Genomic DNA, 21,098 nt, shown 5'->3' with positions numbered 1-21,098 from the left:
AGAGGCAAAAAGGTATAGTAGAGATGGCATCTGCATTTCCATGTTCATTGCCGCTCTGTTTACAATAGCCACAATATGGAAAAACCAGAGTGCCCGAAAACAGATGATTGGCTAAAGAAACTCTGGTATATTTACACAATGGAATACTATGTAGCTGTCAGAAAACATGAAGTCATGAAATTTGCATATAAGTGGATCAACATGGAAAGTATCATGCTGAGTGAAATGAGTCAGAAAGAAAGAGACAGATATAGAAAGATCGCACTCATATGTGGAATATAAAGTAGTTGAGAGATACAAGTTTACAATGTTGCGATTCCTGGCAGACATTTCTCTGGACTTAGTTACTAAAATACTAAAATACAGAAATTCAAAACTATGCTGCTGCCACATCCAAAAGAACAAAAGCAACCGCTGTTGGAGAGGATGTGGGGAGAAAGGGACCCTTCTTCACTGCTGGTGGGAATGCCGACTGGTTCAGCCCTTCTGGAAAACAATTTGGACGACTCTCAAAAAATTAGATATTGAATTCCCATTTGACCCAGCAATACCATTGCTGGGAATATATCCCAGAGAGGCAAAAAAGTACAATCGAAACAACATCTGTACATGTATGTTCATCGCAGCACTGTTTACAATAGCCAGAATCTGGAAAAAACCCGAATGCCCCAGAACGGATGACTGGTTGAGGAAACTTTGGTACATCTGTACAATGGAATACTATGCAGCTGTTAGAAAAAAGGAGGTCAAGAATTTTGTAGTCAAGTGGATGGGCATGAAAAGTTTCATGCTGAGTGAAATGAGTCAGAAAGAGAGAGACAGACATAGAAAGATTGCACTCATCTATGGTATATAGAATAACAGAGTGGGAGACTAACACTCAAGAACTGTAGAAATAAGTACCAGGAGGTTGACTCCATGGCTTCGAGGCTGGCCTCACGTTCCGGGGAAAGGTCAACTCAGAGAAGCGATCACCAACTACATTGTAGTCGAAGGCCATGTGGGGGAAGGGAGTTGCGGGCTGAATGAGGGCTAGAGACTGAGCACAGCGGCCACTCAACACCTTTATTGCAAACCACAACAGCTAATTAGAGAGAGAAAACAGAAGGGAATGCCTTGCCACAGTGGCAGGGTGGGGTGGGGGGGAGATGGGATTGGGGAGGGTGGGAGGGACACTGGGTTTACGGGTGGTGGAGAATGGGCACTGGTGAAGGGATGGGTTCCAAACTTTGTATGAGGGAAGTATAAGCACAAAAGTGTATAAATCTGTAACTGTACCCTCACGGTGATTCTCTAATTAAAAATAAATAAATTAAAAAAAAAAAAACTATGCTGCTGCTAGTGCAGCCTCCTGACCTCATATCTCTTCATTCTCAGCAATGGAAAACAAATTACCAAATGCTTTCTTTTCAGCAGATTGACTTTAGGGGGGAGAAACTCCAAATCAATAATAGTGAATTTTTTTTGTTGAAATATTGAATGTAATCAAAGTAAAGTGAAAGTAAAGTGAAATTTACCAGTTACACATGCGGGGTGGGGGGAAGGGGGGAGGTATATCGTGAGTCTTGGTGGTGGAATATGTGCACTGGTGAAGGGATGGGTGTTTGAGCATTGTATAACTGAGACTTAAACCTGAAAGCTTTGTAACTTTCCACATGGTGAATCAATAAAAGAATTTAAAAATAAAAATAAAAAAATAAAAGAGAAACCAAACATCTTTGAAATAAAATGAAAAAAAAGATAAACAAGCTGGGTCTCATTCCCCTGACCCTGAAAGATCCTCCAATGCAGCATCGTTGGGAAAGTCTAGTATAGAGAGGCTTCTAAAATCTCAGGGATAGGACGAATGGAGAGTTTACTGTGACCGCTCAAGAAAAATCAACAGTCAATGGGGATTTCGTGATTTATGATTCGTGAGAAAATTGTTCTTGTTCTGACTACTGAACTTACTGAAATTTAGAATTGTAAGGTTTCTTATTTGTTTGCCACAGACAAAATCTAATGTCAGCCTTAATATACAGTGAAACATGCATATTATGTAATTTGGGGGTCAATGAGGAGAAAATGATATCTTTAATATTGATGACATTCATAAACAGTTTGCTTTGTGTATTGATTTTCGAGTTTTGTGGCCACAGCTGACGCTCCTCAGGTCTTAACTGCTGCTACTGTCAGGGAATCTCTCCTGGTGGAGATCTTGAGTGGTACCAGGGACTGGCTACACGTGAAACAAGTACCTTCCCCTGTACTCTTTCTCTCATCCCAATAGTTTGCTCTACTTTTTTCAGGGAATATATTTGGTTTTACATGAGTTTTTATTTAAAAAAAGAAAAGTTGATAATTTCAGGAATTAAAACATCCTTAAATAACTTTATATTAGAAAAGTATAATTACTTCTTAGTATAGTTTTGGGGGGTCTGGACTACTTGACACAGCTGGTGGCTGCTCCTAGTCAGCACTGCTTGGGTGTCCCTCCCAGGGTGCTCCAGGAACCAGCTGTATGGCGCTGGGAGTCTAGTCAGGGCCAGCCACATGCAAAGCAAATGCCTTACACCAAAGTAATATCTTTGGTCCTCAAAATGAACAATTTAAAAAAGTTTTATAGAAACTAATTTAGGATCTTTGATTGAGGAAGTCACATTTTTATTAACAACACAGAACAACTTTAGATGACTTCGGTTTTAATGTTTTTCTTTGGCGATGATAAAAAAATACTAACTTTTTATTTTTTACTGAATTCTTTAGTAATGGAAGTAGCAGTAGTTTTTGGATCAGTAGAATAGTAGATAGTAGATAGTAGAATTCTTCTCTTTTCAATTTTTAATAACTACCTAGAAGGACTGATTATTTCCTTGGAATCCAGAATCAGGGAAAAAATAACCTAACTCTTCACCACAGAGATGGACCTAACTATAACCTTTTTTTTTTTTTTTTTTTTTTTTTTGCTCTTTGGGTCACACCTGCCTGTGCACAGGGGTCACTTCTGGCTCATGCACTCAGGAATTATCCCTGGGATGCTGGGATTCAAATCTGGGTCGGCCGCATGCAAGACAAATGCCCTACTCGCTGTGTTAATGCTCCAGCCCCTATTAATTATTTTTTGAAGTCTGAGGGTGATTCTTTTTAATCTCTTTCCCTTCTTTTTCTTTTTGTTCTCCCTTGTCCTACTGACCAGGGGCTACACCGTATGGCTGCAGTGCTCATACATGTCATACTTAACACATGTGCTTACCAGGTGCAACCTGTTGAATTCATTTTGCTTGTGCTTGCCCAGCAAGTTACACACATGGTAAAGGTGTTGTACACACTTGGTTGCAGCATCTCTGTGATCACAGCTTCCTCATGGCACCTGGCTCCCAATTCACAGTGCCATTGTGGCCCAGCACGTTCAGGGTTGCTGGAGAGCTGACTCGCAGCCTCATGCCAACATGGCAGGTGCTGTGCTGCTGAGCCAGCTAGGGCCACTCCCAGTGATTGTGATATTTTTTTTTTCTATTAAGATTTTTCTTTTTAATTGAATCACTGTGAGATAGACCCTTACAAAGCTGTTAGTGATGAGGCTTCAGTCATATAGTGTCCAACACCCATCCCTCCACCAGTGGACATTTCCCAGCAGTAATGTCCCCAGTTGTTTCCCTCCCTTTACCCCCCCTACCTGCCTCTGAGGCAGTCTCTCTCTCTCTCTCTCTCTCTCTCTCTCTCTCTCTCTCTCTCTCTCTCTCTCTCTCTCTCTCTCTCTTCTCTCTCTCTCTCTGTCCCCCCTTCCTCTCTCTCTCCCCCTCACCCTCTTCCATCCCTCCTTTCCTCCACACTTCACTTTTGGCATTGTGGTTTGCAATGCAGATACTAAAAGGTTATCAGAAATATCCCTTTCCCTATTACTGTTATACTGGTTCCTTCTCTCTTACCTACCCTCCACCCCACACGCACTTGGTGTAACGTCTTTTTTGATTGGTGCACGTTTTTCTTCTAATAAACATTAGTGGTTCTATGAAGTAAGTCTAAAACTGCCTATTCCTCTTATTCTCATTTTACATTATGAATCTTGGCTAGTAGCATCTATAAGTAAATTTGAAGCAGTTACTGAGGTGTTACGTTATATTTAGCCTGTAATATTTTCAGGTTATATATAGCAGTTATTAGTAGCAGCTGAAAAATAGGCTACTACTGAATAACATTCCCCATCTAATGGAACACTTATATAAATATTTCCATGTATCCTTGTATAGCATGCTTGGTTTTTTGTTGCTGGTTTGGATTTGGGGGCCATACCACAGTGCTGTGAGCTACTTTTGGCTCTAGGCTCAGGGATCACTCCTGGTAGGATCAAACCCAGGTCAGGCACATGCAAGACCAGCACCTTATCCACTGAACTATCTCACCAGCCCTGTATGGCACAATTATAGGACTCATTTTTAGATATAGCATTATTTATAGATAACAACATGGCTGACCTGCCTTTTGGTAGAGCTATCTTAACCAAAATAGGATTCAAGCACATGTTTGACTATTATCCAAGAAGTAATAATGTAAATATTGCCAGTGCGAGTAAGTTCAGAATATGTTTACAATATCTCATAGTTTAAAATGTAGCACATAAGAATGTAAATATTTATGTTCCAGGTATTCGTATCACCAATACCACACCCTCCCCTACCTTCCCTCTAACCAACGTACCAGTATCCCTCCACCAGACAGTTGAATTCTTCCAGTTCACTTTACATCAATCTCCTTGGTTGCCTCATTTTTTTTTATCACAGTCTAAGGGATGGTTTTCATTTGCCTTTGTTCCCTTATTTTATTCATTTATATGACACATATGAGTGATGTAATATGTATTTGTTTTTCTCCTCCTCGCTTACTTCATTTAGCAAGATCGCTTTCCTGGAGACTTTTAAATTCCAATTGAAGAGGCCAGAGAGAGGTTAAAGGGGTTGAGGCACCTGCCGACCCTGCTGTAGCCATCAGCACCACACACATAGTCCCCTGAGCATCATGGGGTGTGGCCGTGGATGCCTCCCCACTGCCGGTGTGGTCTGGGTAGTTCATAGGACTGCACAGCAAAGTCATACCAGCCTTGCCTTTGTCAACTGGGAGGGGCCTCCTGATACTGTCAAGGGTGTTGCTTCAGTTCGGAATCAAATTTTTTATGCCTCGACGTCTGTATATGCTACATTCTGATCACTCAAACTCTAGTTTTTATCAGATACCATACAGTTCCCCTCCTATTTACTGATTCCCTCTTCCACCCTATTTTTCCTCTGGTAATTACAGAGGGAAACTTTAAGTCACTGCCTAAAGAGTTGGCTTTTATCTTGTCTTATTTGCTTCTTTATCTTCTACTTACACTAACGTCATCCTCTTCTTCTTTTTTTTTTTTTTGCTTTTTGGGTCACACCTAGCAATGCACAGGGTTACTCCTGGCTCTTCACTCAGAAATTACTCCTGGTGGTGCTCGGGGGACCATATGGGATGCTGGGGATTGAACCCTGGTCGACCGCGTGCAAGGCAAACGCCCTCCCCGCTGTGCTATCACTCCAACCCCAATCATCCTCTGTTTTTTTTTCCCTTCACTTAGAATAAGCCTCTCAAGGGCGATCTATATTGTTGCAAATGATGATTTCTCCTTTTTTCTTAAGGTGATGTTGTGTATATATATGCATATATATATACATACATCATATCTTTATCCATTAATCCACATCTTCAGCCATTCATGTATCTGTGGGCACTTGGTTGTTTTTATATCTAAGGTATTACAATAATAGCTGCAGTGAGCTTAGTAAAATGAAATCAGTATTTCTTTATATGAAAGGATATCCAGAAATGAAGTGGTCAACTCTTACAGTAGTTTCTTAATTTTTTTGGTAAATCTTCACATTGTTTTCCATAATGGCTACATTATTTTATATTCCCACCAGCAGTGAGTTCATGAGGATTCCCTGAGGTAAAGAATGTCTCTTTTGTTGCTGTTTTGTTTCTTTTTGGAGGGTTGGGCTTTTTGGTTTTTTGTTTTTGTGCCACACCTGGCCATGTGCAGAGATCACTTCTTGTTCTGTAAGCAGGAATTACTTCTGGTGTTGCTGGGGTGACCATATGGGTTATTGGAGATTGAACCCAAATTTGCCATGGGTAATGGAGGTACCCTACCCACTGTACTATCTCTCCATTCCCTCAGGTTTTGGTTGTTTTTTTTTTTTTTTATAACTATCACTTCCGTGATTGCTGAAACCATTGGGTGAAAGACTCAGGATAGAATATTCACAATCTCGAAATATCACCATAGTGATTGTTTAATTTCAAACAAATTGTACATTTGTAATAGACATTTGACAGGTTACAAGTAAATCAAAAAGATTAAACTTAACACTACTCTTGCTAGTTCAGCAAAAATGCATGAGAGTGAGCAATTGTGTCAGTACATTCAGAGTTGGTGAATCTTGGTGAAGTGCGTATGGGTGTTTATTGTATTCTTTTGTGAATAGGTGAAGCGCTATAGTTTTTCTTGAAACTTAAAACATGGAAGTGAGGGGAGAGAGAGAGTGAAGTACATGTTCAGAAGAGAACACAGCCTTCTCCAGAATGGAATAGAGAAACAAGCAAGTGAGATGGGTGTCCGAGAGAAACCAGGGCCTTGACGAGCAAACCTGTTTATTGTGTTTTTGCAATTTTTCTGTTCATTTTAATTTTTTCAAAATGGGGTAAAGATGAAATTTTATTTACTTATTTTTTGGGGTCATACCCGGCGATGCACAGGGGTATTCCTGGCTCTGCACTCAGGAATTACTCCTGGCGGTGCTCAGGGGACCATATGGGTTGCTGGGAATCGAACCCGGGTAGGCCGCATGCAAGGCAAACGCCCTACCCGCTGTGCTATCACGTCAGCCCCTAAAGGTTAAATTTTATTTTGATACTGATCAGTCACCTTGCGTATAAGAAGTAAGAATTAACATTTGTTTAAAGATCTTCCTGCTGATCCTCCCAACGTTACCTCTTTCCATTGCATTTCTCAAAATAGCTTTAATTTTAATGATACCTTTCTTCCCCTTTTGCGTCCATGATTTCTTTCCATTGTGACTTTATGCAGACCTTATGTTCTCTTACAAATGTTGCTTAGCCATCTTTTCAGCTTGTTGCCTCCTGCTTCTCCCTCTGTAGCAGCACCCTTCACCAGCAGTCCACAGAGAGTGCTGGTCTGGTGGTGTAGAAAGAAAGGTCGTAAACACTGGTCTCCTTGCTTGGATATAACTGCTGGGCGATGGTCAATTCATGGCAGAACAATGCCAACTAACAGAGTGAACTTGGGGCTGGAGCGATAGTACAGTGGGTGGGCGGTTGCCTTGCACACAGCCGACCCCGGTTCGATTCCCAGCATCCCATATGGTCCCCTGAGCACCGCCAGGGGTAATTTCCTGAGTGCAGAGCCAGGAGTGACCCCTGTGCATCACCGGGTGTGACCCAAAAAAAAAAATAAAGCATACTAACTGAACACTGTAGTTATCATCTCCATTAAGAGTCTTCACAGAGAGGGCTGGAGTGATAGCACAGTGGGGAGGGCATTTGCCTTGCACGGGGCCAGCCCGGGTTCGATTCCCAGCATCCCATATGGTCCCCTGAGCACTGCCAGGAGTGATTCCTGAGTTCAGAGCCAGGAGTAACCCTTGAGCATCGCCGGGTGTGACCCAAATAGCAAAAAAAAAAAAAAAATTTCATAGAGAGAGAGAGAGAAGTGGCTGCCAGAGGCAGACTGGGGTAGGATTGGGGGGTGAGCAGGAGGGAAAATGGGGACATTGGTAGTGCAACTGTACACTGGTGAAGAAATGGGGGGGCATTAGTGGTTGGAAGTATCCACTGGTGAAGGGATGGGTGTTAGAACATTGTATGACTAAAACTCCAGTCAGAAACAACTTTGTAATTGTGTATCTCTCCCTGATTTAAAAAAAAAAAAAAAAGACCCTTCTCTGATCATCCTAGACCAAGTGGAACCTGTGGTACATTTTCTGTGTCTCTGTTACATTACATGTTAACACTGTACAGTTAACTGGAAAGTGTGTGCCTCAGAGCCTCTCTAGATTGTGAACTTTTGGGGACTGTGATTTCTTTTTCTTCTTAATGTTCATAGTACATACAAGAGTAGGTACCATATATGGGTATTTAGTAAATGGATTTTAAATAAACAAAGACATCTCACCTCCCACCATCATCCCACTGTTCCCCTGAACATTGTATTATCTAATAGTGATAAAGGAGGGTGGAGATCTAGCATGCCGCTTAGGGTGCTTGCCTTGCGCACAGCCGACCTGGATTCAAATGCCTTGCACCACGTATGGGTTCCCCAAGCACCGCTAGAAGTGGTACCTGAGCACAGAGGCAGGAATGAGCCCTGAACACTGCTAGGCCGGGCCCAAAAGAAAAGTGATCTATTTCTCCCCTTTTTGCCCTACTTAGTATTAGGATATTTTAGTTTAGATATCATATTCAGTTTTTTCAGTTTTTCTTTTTCTTCCTAGCAAATGAATTCATTAGAAATGTTAGTATCTCACAGAATTCCACGGTACTGCTTATAGATGATCATTATTAAAAGACATAGCATGTATGTAAAGCACATAGCATAGCACAGGAATAAGTACTACTTTGATCCTTATATCCAAGTACAATTTTAATTAGGACCCCTGGGAAGTTAGTACAGGAAGTTGGGCACATGCAAGGACCAAGCTCATTGCCCAGTATCACATGGCCACTGGTATATCACTGGAGGCCCCAGCATTGCTGAGGGTGGCCCTGATGGTCCCTGACCTGAGTATCCCTGCTTCCCCAGTCCCTCACTTTGAATTTCTCTTGCCTTGTTGGCCAACTATCACCTGGAGTGGCCCCAAGACTCACTGAGCACTACTTGAAAGACCCTTTCCCACCAAAACAAAAAGTAATGAAATATAATGAGAATAATGAGCTAATTCCTAGAAAACTGCAATATCTACAGACAATTTTATATACAATTCTACATGGTACAAAAACCTTTTGAATAATTATCAGTAGTAGAGCCCGGCAAGCTACCGAGAGTATCCTGCCCACATGGCAGAGCCTGGCAAGCTCCCCATGGCGTATTCGATATGCCAGAAACAGTAATAACAAGTCTCACAATGGAGACGTTACTGGCGCCCACTCAAACAAATCGATGAACAAGGGAACGACAGTGCAGTGCAGTACTACGGTATATAGACTAAGCGATAGCACAGCGGGTAGGTGTGGACTGGAGTGATAGCACAGCGGATAGGGTGCTTTCCTTGCACATAGCCAACCCGGGTTCTATTTCTCCGTCCCTCTCGGAGAGCCCAGCAAGCTACCAAGAGTATCCCACCTGCACAGCAGAGCCTGGCAAGCTACCCGTAGCATATTCGATATGCCAAAAACAGTAACAAGTCTCCCAATGGAGACGTTATTGGTACCTGCTCAAGCAAATAGATGAACAATGGGACGACAGTGCTACAGTGCTATGTAGACTAATAACTGTGCTATACACCAACACTGGTGTCGGGTAACATCCTTATTTACTCATTCTGCTGTCAAATCTAAAACTAATTAAAAAGAATAGATTAATTTTTTAAGTAAATTTCTTGAGATTGATACATGTTTTATAAATAAAAACAAACTGAAAATCCTTCAGCACACTTTCAAAATTGTGCGTTTTCTTTAGCACTATCTTCAATTGTAGAGAGAATTAAGAACAAAATAATAAAATCCTTAAAATAATAATGAAAGTACGTAGTTAATGCAGTTATTTAAAATTTAATATTAAATTCAGAGATTACTAATGAATTAAATAGAAAATTCAGCTGAAAAGTCAGGAAAAACAACATCACTGTATCACTGTCATCCCGTTGCTCATCGATTTGCTCTAGCAGACACCAGTAACATCTCCATTGTGAGATTTGTTACTGTTTTTGGCATATTGAATACGCCACGGGTAGCTTGCCAGGCTCTGCCAAGCACATGAGACACTCTGAGTAGCTTGCTGGGCTTTCTGAGAGGGGCGGAGGAATCGAACCTGGGTCGGCCTTGTGCAAGGCAAACGCCCTACCGGCTGTGCTATCGCTCCAGCCCAGGAAAAACAACATAGCCAACAGAAAACAAAAGGAAAAAAACAGTAAGAACAGGAGTTAATAATTAAAAGAAATCTGTATAGATAATTATTGTATGCTACATATCAATTATATATGCACACACACACACACACACACACACACACAAAAGTCTTCCTGTACTTTCTGTACTAACCCCAGGGTAAGCCACCATGGTACTGCCTACTTAAGTAGCACTTGTCATTGCCCTTTAAATGGGTCACAAGACCTTTTATAATTCTGTTCCTTTCACTTGTCTCTTACAGTATTTCTCCTTTGTTTCTGTGTGCCTGAACTTCTTTCATTCCCATGATCCAGCCATACTGAACTGCAAAATAGATTTTGGTTCACTGAATATGATAAATTGTGATGTTTACACTCCTGGAGCTCTACATTTGTGCTTCTCTACTTCTGAAAAACCTTTGGGAGTCAGATTAACACTTATAGTTTCTAGAGTGTCCCTAAATACCCTCATACATATACATGGTCAGGTAATAGTAGGTACATGATCCTATTTGCTCTGATAGTGCCTTAACATTTTATCATAGCACTTAATCACCAATTAATATCAAGAAATGTTTGAAGAAGAATAGTAGTCATGGTATGCCATCAGAAAAGATATATTTATGTAAAAATATATTCAGACAGCATTTGAAAAGATTAAAGACACATTCCCAAAATGACTTTTGCCAAAGTAGTATAAATAAAATAGGTCTATAAAAGGATATCTTAAATTTAACAAATTGTGTATGTTTGTATTCAGGGAAAAATAGGTTTTGATCAAATCTCCAGACAGATTTTGGGTGCAGTAGATAATTAAATATAAGCAATTTTAGTATCTTAAAATTAGATAAAATAGAAACATTTTCATCTCATCTCTAGGCTAGTATTGTCCAATGGAAATATAATGCTGTCATTTGTATTTTACATTTTTAGTAACCACAGTAGCAAAGTTAAAACAGGCTATGAAGATAGTTCAGGGGTCACGGACAACATGCCTTGTATGGGCAGGGCTTAAGTTAAATTGCAGTACTCCAGTGTCGCTATACGTTGCCAAGTTTAGCCTTGGGAGAGCACTCGGCACTATTGGGACAGCTTTGTCCCGCACTGCCCTCTCCCCACACTGCTGGGCCCGAACTTCGGCGTGTGATCAGACAGTACTGAGCTGCCAGGCCCGTCGGCTGCCTTTCCCAGGGCAACCCTGAGCACTGCTCGGGAGCTCCTTCCCTGAAGTACGGGAGCAGGAAAGTGAAAACACTTGAAATTAATGTTATATTCCAATGTGTTTAGAATATTACTTCCATGTTACTTAACCCAGTGTGTTCAGAATATTCAGTGTGTAATTAATATTCAATTATTAGTAAGTTGTTTTACATTTTTGTAATATTGTCTTTTAAATCCAGTGTGTATTTTATGCTTATATCTTAGTACAGAGGAGTTATATTTGGAGTGCTGGAAACTAGTCACAAGTTAAATTTAAAAGCAATAGCTGTCACAAAAGAAAAAGTGGGTAACATTGACAAAAGGAAGATTAACAATTGTATTTAAGAAAAATAAAAGAGTGAGAGGAGACTGTAATTGCAGCGTACTACAGAATATTGTTAATATGCAGAGAATTGCATAGAAATCACTAAGATCATATAAGACTCCAAAAGATAAATGGGTAAGATGACATAAACAGTACTTACAAAAGAGCTAGTTACAAACATAAGGAAAGCATTCAGCTTTACTAAGAGTCGAAGAAGTACAAATCAAGACAATATACTATTTTGATCTCTCCTGGTGGCAAAGACTTTAAAACTGTAATTTTAAGGATTGCATAAAGTATGATTAGAGAGTATTCATAGACTTGTAGGGGAAATAAGAATATGTCAAACCCTATCAGAAAGCGCTTGAAGGAGCCAGAGGGCACAATAAGGTGCTTGCCTTGGCCACAGCTGACGTGGGTTTGATTTCCAGCCCTGCATATGGTCTCTGAGTCCTACAGGGAATGATCCTTGAGCACAGTGTAAAGAGTAAGACCTGAGCACTACCAGGTGTGGCCCCCAAACCAAAAAGATGATGGGGTCGGGGTGGGAGGGAAGAGCACAATTAAACAGATCAAGAACTCTGTTTCCGGCATGAATCTTAAGGGAGTGGTACTAGTTTTAGAGACGGAAAACTGCACACCTAAATGCTCATGTCAGTATTGTTTATAGTGGAATCATTAAAAACTACTGAAGTTTCTTGTATTAAGAGAATGTTTGAGTAGTTCAGTGAGTAAAATATTTTTAGTTAAAACAGGAGCATATAGCACAGCAGGTAGGGCGTTTGCCTTGCAGCCGGCTGACCCAGGTTCAATTCTCAGCATCCCATATGGTCCCCTGAGCACTGTCAGGAGTAATTCCTGAGTGCAGAGCTAGGAGTGACACCTGTGCATTGCTGGGTATGACCCAAAAAGAAAAAAAAAAAACAGGAGCATTTGGGGGACCAGACAGTGCAGCAGGTTAGGATACCTGCCTTGCATGTAGCCGTATTTGATCCTCATCATCCCATATGGTCCCCTGAGCACCACCAGGAGTGATCCCTGAGTGCAGAGCCAGGAGTAAGCCCTGAGCCCTGGTAGGGCACTTGCCTTGCATGCAGCCAGCCTGGGTTCAATCCTCAGCACCTGATATGGGGATTAGGAGTGATCCCTGTGCACTGTGCCAGGAGTAAGCTCTGAGCACTACCAGGTGTGACCCAGAAAGACATAATAATTAAACATAAAAATAAAATAATAAAAGTATGAGATATATGTCGGAAAAGAGGGTACGCCCAGCTGTGCTTAAGGATCATTCCTGGTGGTCCTGGGGATAACATAGATGATACCAGGGGACACTCAAACTGGTTACTCATATGCAAGGCAATCCCTGTACTATTTTTCGGCCCCAAAATATATACATACATACATATATGTATGTATATATATATATACACACTCATACACATATATTGTATCACTGTCATCCCATTGTTCATCAGTTTATTTGAGTGGGCACCAGTAACATCTCCATTCGTCCCAGCCCTGAGATTTTAGCAGCCTCTCTTCACTCATTTTTCCCAACGATTGGAGGCACTTTTCGGGGTCGGGGATGAGACCTGTTATTGTTACTGTATTTGGCATATCGAATACGCCACGGGGACCTTGCCAGGCTCTTCCTTGCAGGCAGGATTCTTGGTAGCTTGCTGGGCTCTTCCAAGAGGCATATACACATAATATATGTGTGCATATATGTTGAATCAGTGGTCAAGAAGAATTGTATAGTGGATGCAGGAGAAGGTCTCTTTCAGACATGTTGAGCTATTCTTCAGCTATGATTTTTTATTTGTTATAGTAAAATATGGCATTTCATTCAGAAGTTTACTTTTTACTTAGTGGAGTTATTTGATAACTGTATACATAATTTCTTGTAACCCCTTTGCAAGGACGTCTGCCAGTCACAGAGTAAAAGAGGAACGATGGCTTAGGGTCCACAAGAGTAATGTGGTTAATGAACAATACTTGACTCCTTTGTGTAATCAATCACTTTTTCTCTCTTCTATATCAGTGCTTGCTTCACGATGCTACATAAATTTACTAGGTTCCAGGACATGGGCCCAGGGAGTTAAGCTAATTTTGTGAGTGTTTATGAAAATGACACGTATGGCAGGATGTTTTTTTTGTTTTTTCCTAATCAAATCCTGTGCTTCTGCCGTGGCTGCTGCTCTTTTCTAGCAAGACAGCCCGCCAGCTGGTGTGAATACACTCCTGCAAATTGTACATTGTATATTCAATATACTTATGTTGCATATATTAAATATATATTAAACCTATATATAGGAAACAACTAAAACATTTATGTAAATGTTATTTGTTAGTTTTTAATTTTTGTGTCATATTAGTACATATTACGTATGTAATGAAAACCACTTAAAATGAAGTAATTTAACATTCTCCAATATTTTATAAGTTGTCACACTAAGTATATTGATGTTCTTCCTATTAATACATACCTTGGAAAACACTAAAGAGCATAGGGGATTCCAATACTCCGTGGTATAATTCCATCTTTTTTCAGAGTGAAGTTTGTTGATTTCCAGTAAAAGTCTACCCCTATCTTTTTCATTACTTTGATTTGGGTTTGTCTGATATTTAGAAAAGTGAAGAAATACTTTTTAATAAATATGTGATCTCCATTTTCTTTCCCTAGTTTCAAGTAGATCTTGCCTACTCTCATTTAGCAGATTTAATGTCTTGATATGCTGATTTGTTCTGTAGTTGTTGTTTTAATACTTATTCCCCTTATTTTAAGGTTATTCTGGTACAAGTTAACCCAGGGGAAGCATTTACAATAAGAAGAGAAGATGGACAATTTCAGTGCATTACAGGTAAGAATAGTTGTTTATTATCATTTGAGATAAGATAAAAATTATACTAGAAATATTTATGTTTTTATCCCTTTTTTCTCACTACCATCAACACCCAAGGCATAAACTTGGAAAATCTTTTGATCTAACTTTGAAGTAGCCATCCTAATTCAGGGGCTTATTCATTGTCTTTTGAAACAAGTTTGTCTTAAACAAAATTGTCTTACAGATATTCCCAAATGTCTTCTCGAGGGAAAATTAGCTTCAGTTGAGACACACAAGCTTATGTGAAGGCAAGAGAAAGGAACAAGGTCACTGGCTTTGAAATTTGAGAATTTGGGCTTAAATCCCAACTTTGTCATTTAATAATTACGTGAACTTTTCTGTAACATATGATTTTCATCAATAAAATTCTCACCTGTGTAAATAATCAAACACACTCTAAGATAACTGCTAGGGCTTTGTAATATGCTTGTAAACCACCAGATTCAGCCATGTGCATGCCAGGCACTCTCAGTTGTTGTAGTTGACGCTACTAGTAGCTGGTAATTGTTGAATAGAAAAGTGACTGTGAAATCCCATACCAACTATTATTCCATTCGTTTAGCAAGTAGTTCTATACTTTTTGTAGTATTTATTCTGGCTGTATGCATTTTGTAATTTTTATTTTTGTAGGATCCTCTTCAGCAATGCTTAGGGACTGGGCCAGAGGCTACTCCTGGTGATAGTCAGTCTGGCAGTCCAGGCCTAACAGTCCATGCTCAAGTCTGGCCACCCAGGGCCACACACAGCAGTGCTTGAGTGATGCTGGTGGAGAATATCATGAGGTTCTCGGGTCAAACTGGGACCTTTGTATGTCCATAATATTCATAAATCTTCAATGAATAATGGAGTTTGGAAAATAAATGGTCTGTTTCAAACAGATACCATAAAGTAAATAGCTTAGAAAAACATCTCTTTAATGTCCCACCATTGAAGACTAGAGGACAAAGGTTAACATGTCAGCAGAATTAGTTTCTTCTTAGAAAGAATTTATGCCTTACTCATAGCTTCTGGAAGTGACCAATTCTAGGAATTCTGGACTCTAGATATAGATACATCCTTCAACTCTGTCTTTCATCTTCATGCTAGATTCTACTGTTGTCTCTGAATCTTTTAAAAACTCTGTGAAGCTGGAGCGATAGTTTAATGGGTATGGCATTTGCCTTACACACAGCCAACCTGGGTTCGATCCTTGACATCCCATATGGTCTCCCGAGCACCGAGCACTACCAGAGTAATTCCTAAGCATAGAGCCAGGAGTAACACCAGAATATTGCCGGTTGTGACCCAAAAATCCAATAAATAAATTACTTCTTATTAGAATGCCATATTAGTTAATGATTCACTCTGTACCATCTTACTATCTACAAAGATTCTATTCCAAATAGAGACACATCATTGTTTGTTTGGGGGTTGGGGGTACAGTTGAATCTGTAGCAGATAGTAATTAGTTAAGATTAATATCCTGGATATGTTGTCATTATATAGGAGAATTTCCTTATTAATAGAAAACCTATATTAAAATATTCCATAGATGATAGATTATTGATGATGTGATGATGGCATCTGTCCTTGGTATGCTTGAGGGAAGAAAGTGTCTTGTGCTAGCTGGACAGACATACAACTTTTCTGTACATTGGGATAGCTCAAAGTAAAACAAACACACACACATATTGCTTTAAGAAGATATTGAGTGTCATAGATATTTGGGTGAAATAGAGAATCTCTAATGCTTCAGGAAAAAATGCCCCCAAACCATTCCATTGACTGGTTTGATTAGGAAATCATCATCAGTGCCATGATTGTATCCATGCCCTTTTCCACTAAGAATTCCATATGACTTGGTTCCAATACATACCATTTTTGTAACAGGAGTCTTGTAACCATTCATTTTGTCCTAGATTATCTGAATTTATGGGAGCCAAATAGTTTTCATTTTGTATCTAGATGACAACTCTCAACACAGATAAGGTTTTAGATCTTATGAAATGGCAATGTCTATTATATAGTTCAAAAGAGGATGACAATTTTATTAATAGAACATTTAACTTTGTTTTTAATAGAACTAAAGCTAAGTCAGTCATCAGTTGAATCTCATTTGCAAAAATGAAAACAGAATTTTGGGCTGCAAGCGCCAGTGTGTTTTCAAGACACATGGTATAATGCTCTGATTTGATGGTGCCCTTTTTTCGTTTTGATTTTTGATTTTGGGCCACATCCACCATTTCTGAGAGCTTACTCCTTGCTCGATACTCAGGGATCACTCAGCCCCTGGAAAGGCACGTGCATTACCTCCTGTACTATCTCTGTGCCCCTAAGTGATGTCATCTTTTAAGTTATTTTGAAGTATTGACAAATGAAAACTGAACCTGAGAAGGTAACCAGGAGAGCATAGTCATGAAATCATTTTTATAAAAGACTGAAAATAATTGAAGGGTATTGAACCTAGAAAAAGATGTGTGTTCTGGAAGACATTTTAGAGGGCACACATTTTAGACTACTGGTAAGAATTACAAGGAAGCAAGTTCTGCCCCAGAGCAAAGAACTATAGGAAGGCTGCTATTTGAAAATGTCCTTGTTGCTTTGTTATAACAGAGCTCCATCATTACATGTGCTTATGCACTGGTTGGATATTATAAAAGGAGTTATTCCATAAGATAAGAAGCTTTATAGGTCAATTCCAACATTAGTTTTTACTGAAGATTCTTTAGTTCCAGAAACTATTAAACCAAGACCTCTGGTTAGTTCTGAGAATGAGTTAATCTGAACAAGCCTTAAATTTAACAAAAACCTCCGTACACACACATTTAAGAAGTAATTTCACTAGGGAATGGTTTTTACTAGTAATAGATCAATTAGCATGATATCACTGACTAGTGATATGCATTCAGGTTAATGTATACCTGATTAATAAACATGGGAGAAATCTGTGCAACTTTTCACTCTTTTTTGTTGATTTTTTTGGGTTTTTTTTTTCTTTTTGGGTCACACCCAGTGATGCTCAGGGGTTACTTCTGGCTTTGTACTCAGGAATTAACTCCTGGCGGTGCTTGGGGGACCATATGGGATGCCGGAGATTGAACCCAGGTTGGCCGTGTACAAGGCAAATGCCCTACTCACTGTCCTATCGCTCCAACCCCTCAACTTTTCATTCTTAGCAGAGGAAGGAAAGATAGATCCTTTTTTGTGGAATAAGCTGTGGAAGTTCGTTCACTTGCAGTGGTGCTCAGGGACTAGTCCTGGTCGGTCACTTTGGCCAGTGCTTGGAATTGAACCAGGATCAAGTCACATGCAAGGCAATTCCTTATCCTTGTGCTCTCTCTCTGACCTCATTTTAAATCTTAAAATTTTATTCAGTGTTCAAGGAATATTAGCTGCTTTCAATTTCTTGCCTTGCAGAAATTTTCTTTTATTTATCTCTTGATTCTCTACACTATGATAATGCTTCTGTAGACCAGTGTGTATTAAAATTAACTAAAGTAATTTTAAGTATATGTTTATTTGCATTGATAACTACTGTGTTCTAAAAATAGAGTTTCATACAGAGGTATTTTAGTATCTTATGGTTTTCAGTATGAACTCCAGTTTGGATTATAGAATAATTTGGAGATATTAATTTAAATTACATAGATAATGACATAGATGACCATAGATAACACCTGGATATAAAGTTTATCATTTGTATGGATAAATAAATGGATATATATAATGGATAACACATGGATATAAAGTTTTATCATTATACAGGATTTGTATTTATTTTATTCTTGTTTGGACTCTATGCAGAAAAAGTCAAGGAGAATTCGGGGCTGTTGAACTGTATACTTAATTTTCTCATGTCTCCTTAACTTAAGGAAACTATGAACTTACATAACAGTTTCACTTGTTTGTTGATTCTCAAGTTTTTACCCCTAGAGCTTGAACTGTTAGTGATAGCGCAGCGGATAGGGCGTTTGCCCTATAGAACCGACCCAGGTTCGATTCCTCCATCCTTCCCAGAGAGCCTGTCAAGCTACTGAGAGTATCCCGCCAGCACAGGAGAGCCTGGCAACCTCCCAGTGGCATATTCTGTATGCCAAAAACAGTAACAAGTCTCACAATGGAGACGTTACTGGTGCAAATTGATGGATGACAGGACAACAGTGCTACAGTGGAGCGCTACCTTGCACCTAGTTACAACCATAGTTAAAACCCTTAGAGCTAATGTTGCATCAGGCTCCACCTTTGTATCATTTTGCTTTTCTTTTGGGGCCTGCTTTTCAACAGTTACTTTGTTGCTGCCCATGTGTATTGATGGCTGGGGGTTTCGGTCACCCATTCAAGAAATATGCTCCTGGGTCAGTATTCTTGGTACCCTTGCTATTTATTCCTTGCTATGTACATCATTGTTCTCCTCCTGCTCTCATTATTGCTACAGTTACTATAATTAGCAGAATAAAATATATAAAAACAGTAAATTCATACGGCAGGGCCTGGCAAGCTACCCATGACATATTTGATATGCCAAAGACAGTAATAACAATGTGCTCTACATGTTCCTGGAGTGAGCAGATGACATCAGGCTACAGTAACACTCAACAGGGACAAATGAAGATGTTACTGGCGCCTGCTCGAGCAAATCGATGAACAACGAGATGACAGTGACAGGGACAGTGATAGCGAATTCATAGCAATAAAACTCAAAATATGTAAATGAACTAAAGGTGCTTTCTTAAGGACCAAGTCTAGAACTAAATAAGCCTGGATTCAAAAATAAGTGGGCTGGAGTTTTAGGAAAACTAGATTTAACTTAGTATGAGGAAAACATTGATCGTAAACAGAACTATCAAATAGCCTCAGCTCCAAGAAGTACTTCCCTCGTTCTGGAAGGTGACGTGTAGAATGGCTCTTTCCTTGGTGATGCCGTTAGAAAAGAGATTTGGATCTCTTTTAAGCAAATCCTTGGAGTTGAGAACTTCTGAAGTTCTTTTTTGTTTGTTTTGGGGCTACACCTGGCATTGTTCAGGGCTTACTCTTAACTCTTTCTCAGGGATCACTCATGACAGGTTTAGGAGATCATGCGTGGTGCCAGGGATCATACGTGGTTGTGTGCAAGGCAAGCACTTTACCTGTCGTACTAGCTCTCCAGTTCAACTCTTTATGAGTCTAAAATGTTATGATTCGAGAGATGCAGATCAAAACAACCACGAGATACCACCTCACACCACAGAGACTAGCACACATCCAAAAGAACAAAAGCAACCGCTGTTGGAGAGGATGTGGGGAGAAAGGGACCCTTCTACACTGCTGGTGGGAATGCCGACTGGTTCAGCCCTTCTGGAAAACAATATGGACGATTCTCAAAAAATTAGAGGTTGAGCTCCCATTTGACCCAGCAATACCACTGCTAGGAATATATTCCAGAGAGGCAAAAAAGTATAATCGAAACAACATCTGCACATGTATGTTCATTGCAGCACTATTTACAATAGCCAGAATCTGGAAAAAAACCAAATGCCCTAGAACGGATGACTGGTTGAGGAAACTTTGGTACATCTATACAATGGAATACTATGCAGCTGTTAGAAAAAAGGAGGTCATGAATTTTGTATTTAAGTGGATGGGCATGAAAAGTTTCATGCTGAGTGAAATGAGTCAGAAAGAGAGAGACAGACATAGAAAGATTGCACTCATCTAGGGTATATAGAATAACAGAGTGGGAGACTAACACCCAAGAATTGTAGAAATAAGTACTAGGAGGTTGACTCCATGGCTTGGAGGCTGGCCTCACATTCTGGGGAAAGGGCAACTCAGAGAAGGGATCACCAACTATAATGTAGTCGAAGGCCATGTGGGGGAAGGGAGTTGCGGGCTGAATGAGGGCTAGAGACTGAGCACAGTGGCCACTCAACACCTTTATTGCAAACCACAACAGCTAATTAGAGAGAGAGAACAGAAGGGAATGCCCTGCCACAGTGGCAGGGCGGGGTAGGGGGAGATGGGATCGGGGAGGGTGGGAGGGATGCTGGGTTTACTGGTGGTGGAGAAAGGGCACTGGTGAAGGGATGGGTTCCTGAACTTTGTATGAGGGAAGCATAAGCACAAAAGTGTATAAATCTGTAAATGTGCCCTCATGGTGATTCACGAATTAAAAATAAATAAATTAATTAAAAAAAATGTTATGATTCTATAGCCTTGGTTATACTTAAATTCTGGTCATTATTCTGTTTGAATTCCAGCCATTATTTTACATATAGATGAGGATATTCCTAACATATGATTAGATTAAGAAATTTTCACCAGCATTCATTTTTAGTTACTCATAACTATGCTAGTATCTTTCATGATATCTTAAATTTATAGGACGGTCAGTGTTCAGAGAATTTTGTTTTGGTATATTCAATTTTTTAAAATTATTTTGGAAGCTGTTTAAAAACAAAAAAAAAATTCATTCATTGGACCTTGTCAGAGAATATTTTTATAAGAGCACTGGATTACTGGACTGATTACCTTAGTTCTTCAAATTTAACGAAGATTATAATTGACTCAACCCTCTGTAGTATATTCTTACTTTCATTTGAGTATGTATTT

At 39.7% G+C, this 21,098-nt stretch overlaps 1 protein-coding gene across 4 annotated transcripts in view; it reads left to right on the top strand.

The window, feature by feature from the left end:
• The window catches only part of FNDC3A (fibronectin type III domain containing 3A), a 167,602-nt gene that overhangs the window by 48,745 nt on the left and 97,759 nt on the right, over positions 1 to 21,098 (top strand). For all 4 annotated transcript variants that reach the window (XM_055133520.1, XM_055133530.1, XM_055133512.1 and 1 more), the window contains exon 3: positions 14,432 to 14,507. In XM_055133520.1, coding sequence (XP_054989495.1) covers positions 14,432 to 14,507 — 76 coding nt within the window. The remainder of the gene's footprint in view (positions 1 to 14,431; positions 14,508 to 21,098) is intronic.

Source organism: Sorex araneus, chromosome 1 (assembly GCF_027595985.1).
Source record: "Sorex araneus isolate mSorAra2 chromosome 1, mSorAra2.pri, whole genome shotgun sequence".
NCBI classification, from domain to species: Eukaryota; Metazoa; Chordata; class Mammalia; order Eulipotyphla; family Soricidae; genus Sorex; species Sorex araneus.
The sequence above is the reverse complement of the archived record's forward strand: the minus strand, read 5'-3'. Positions and strand labels throughout refer to the sequence as shown.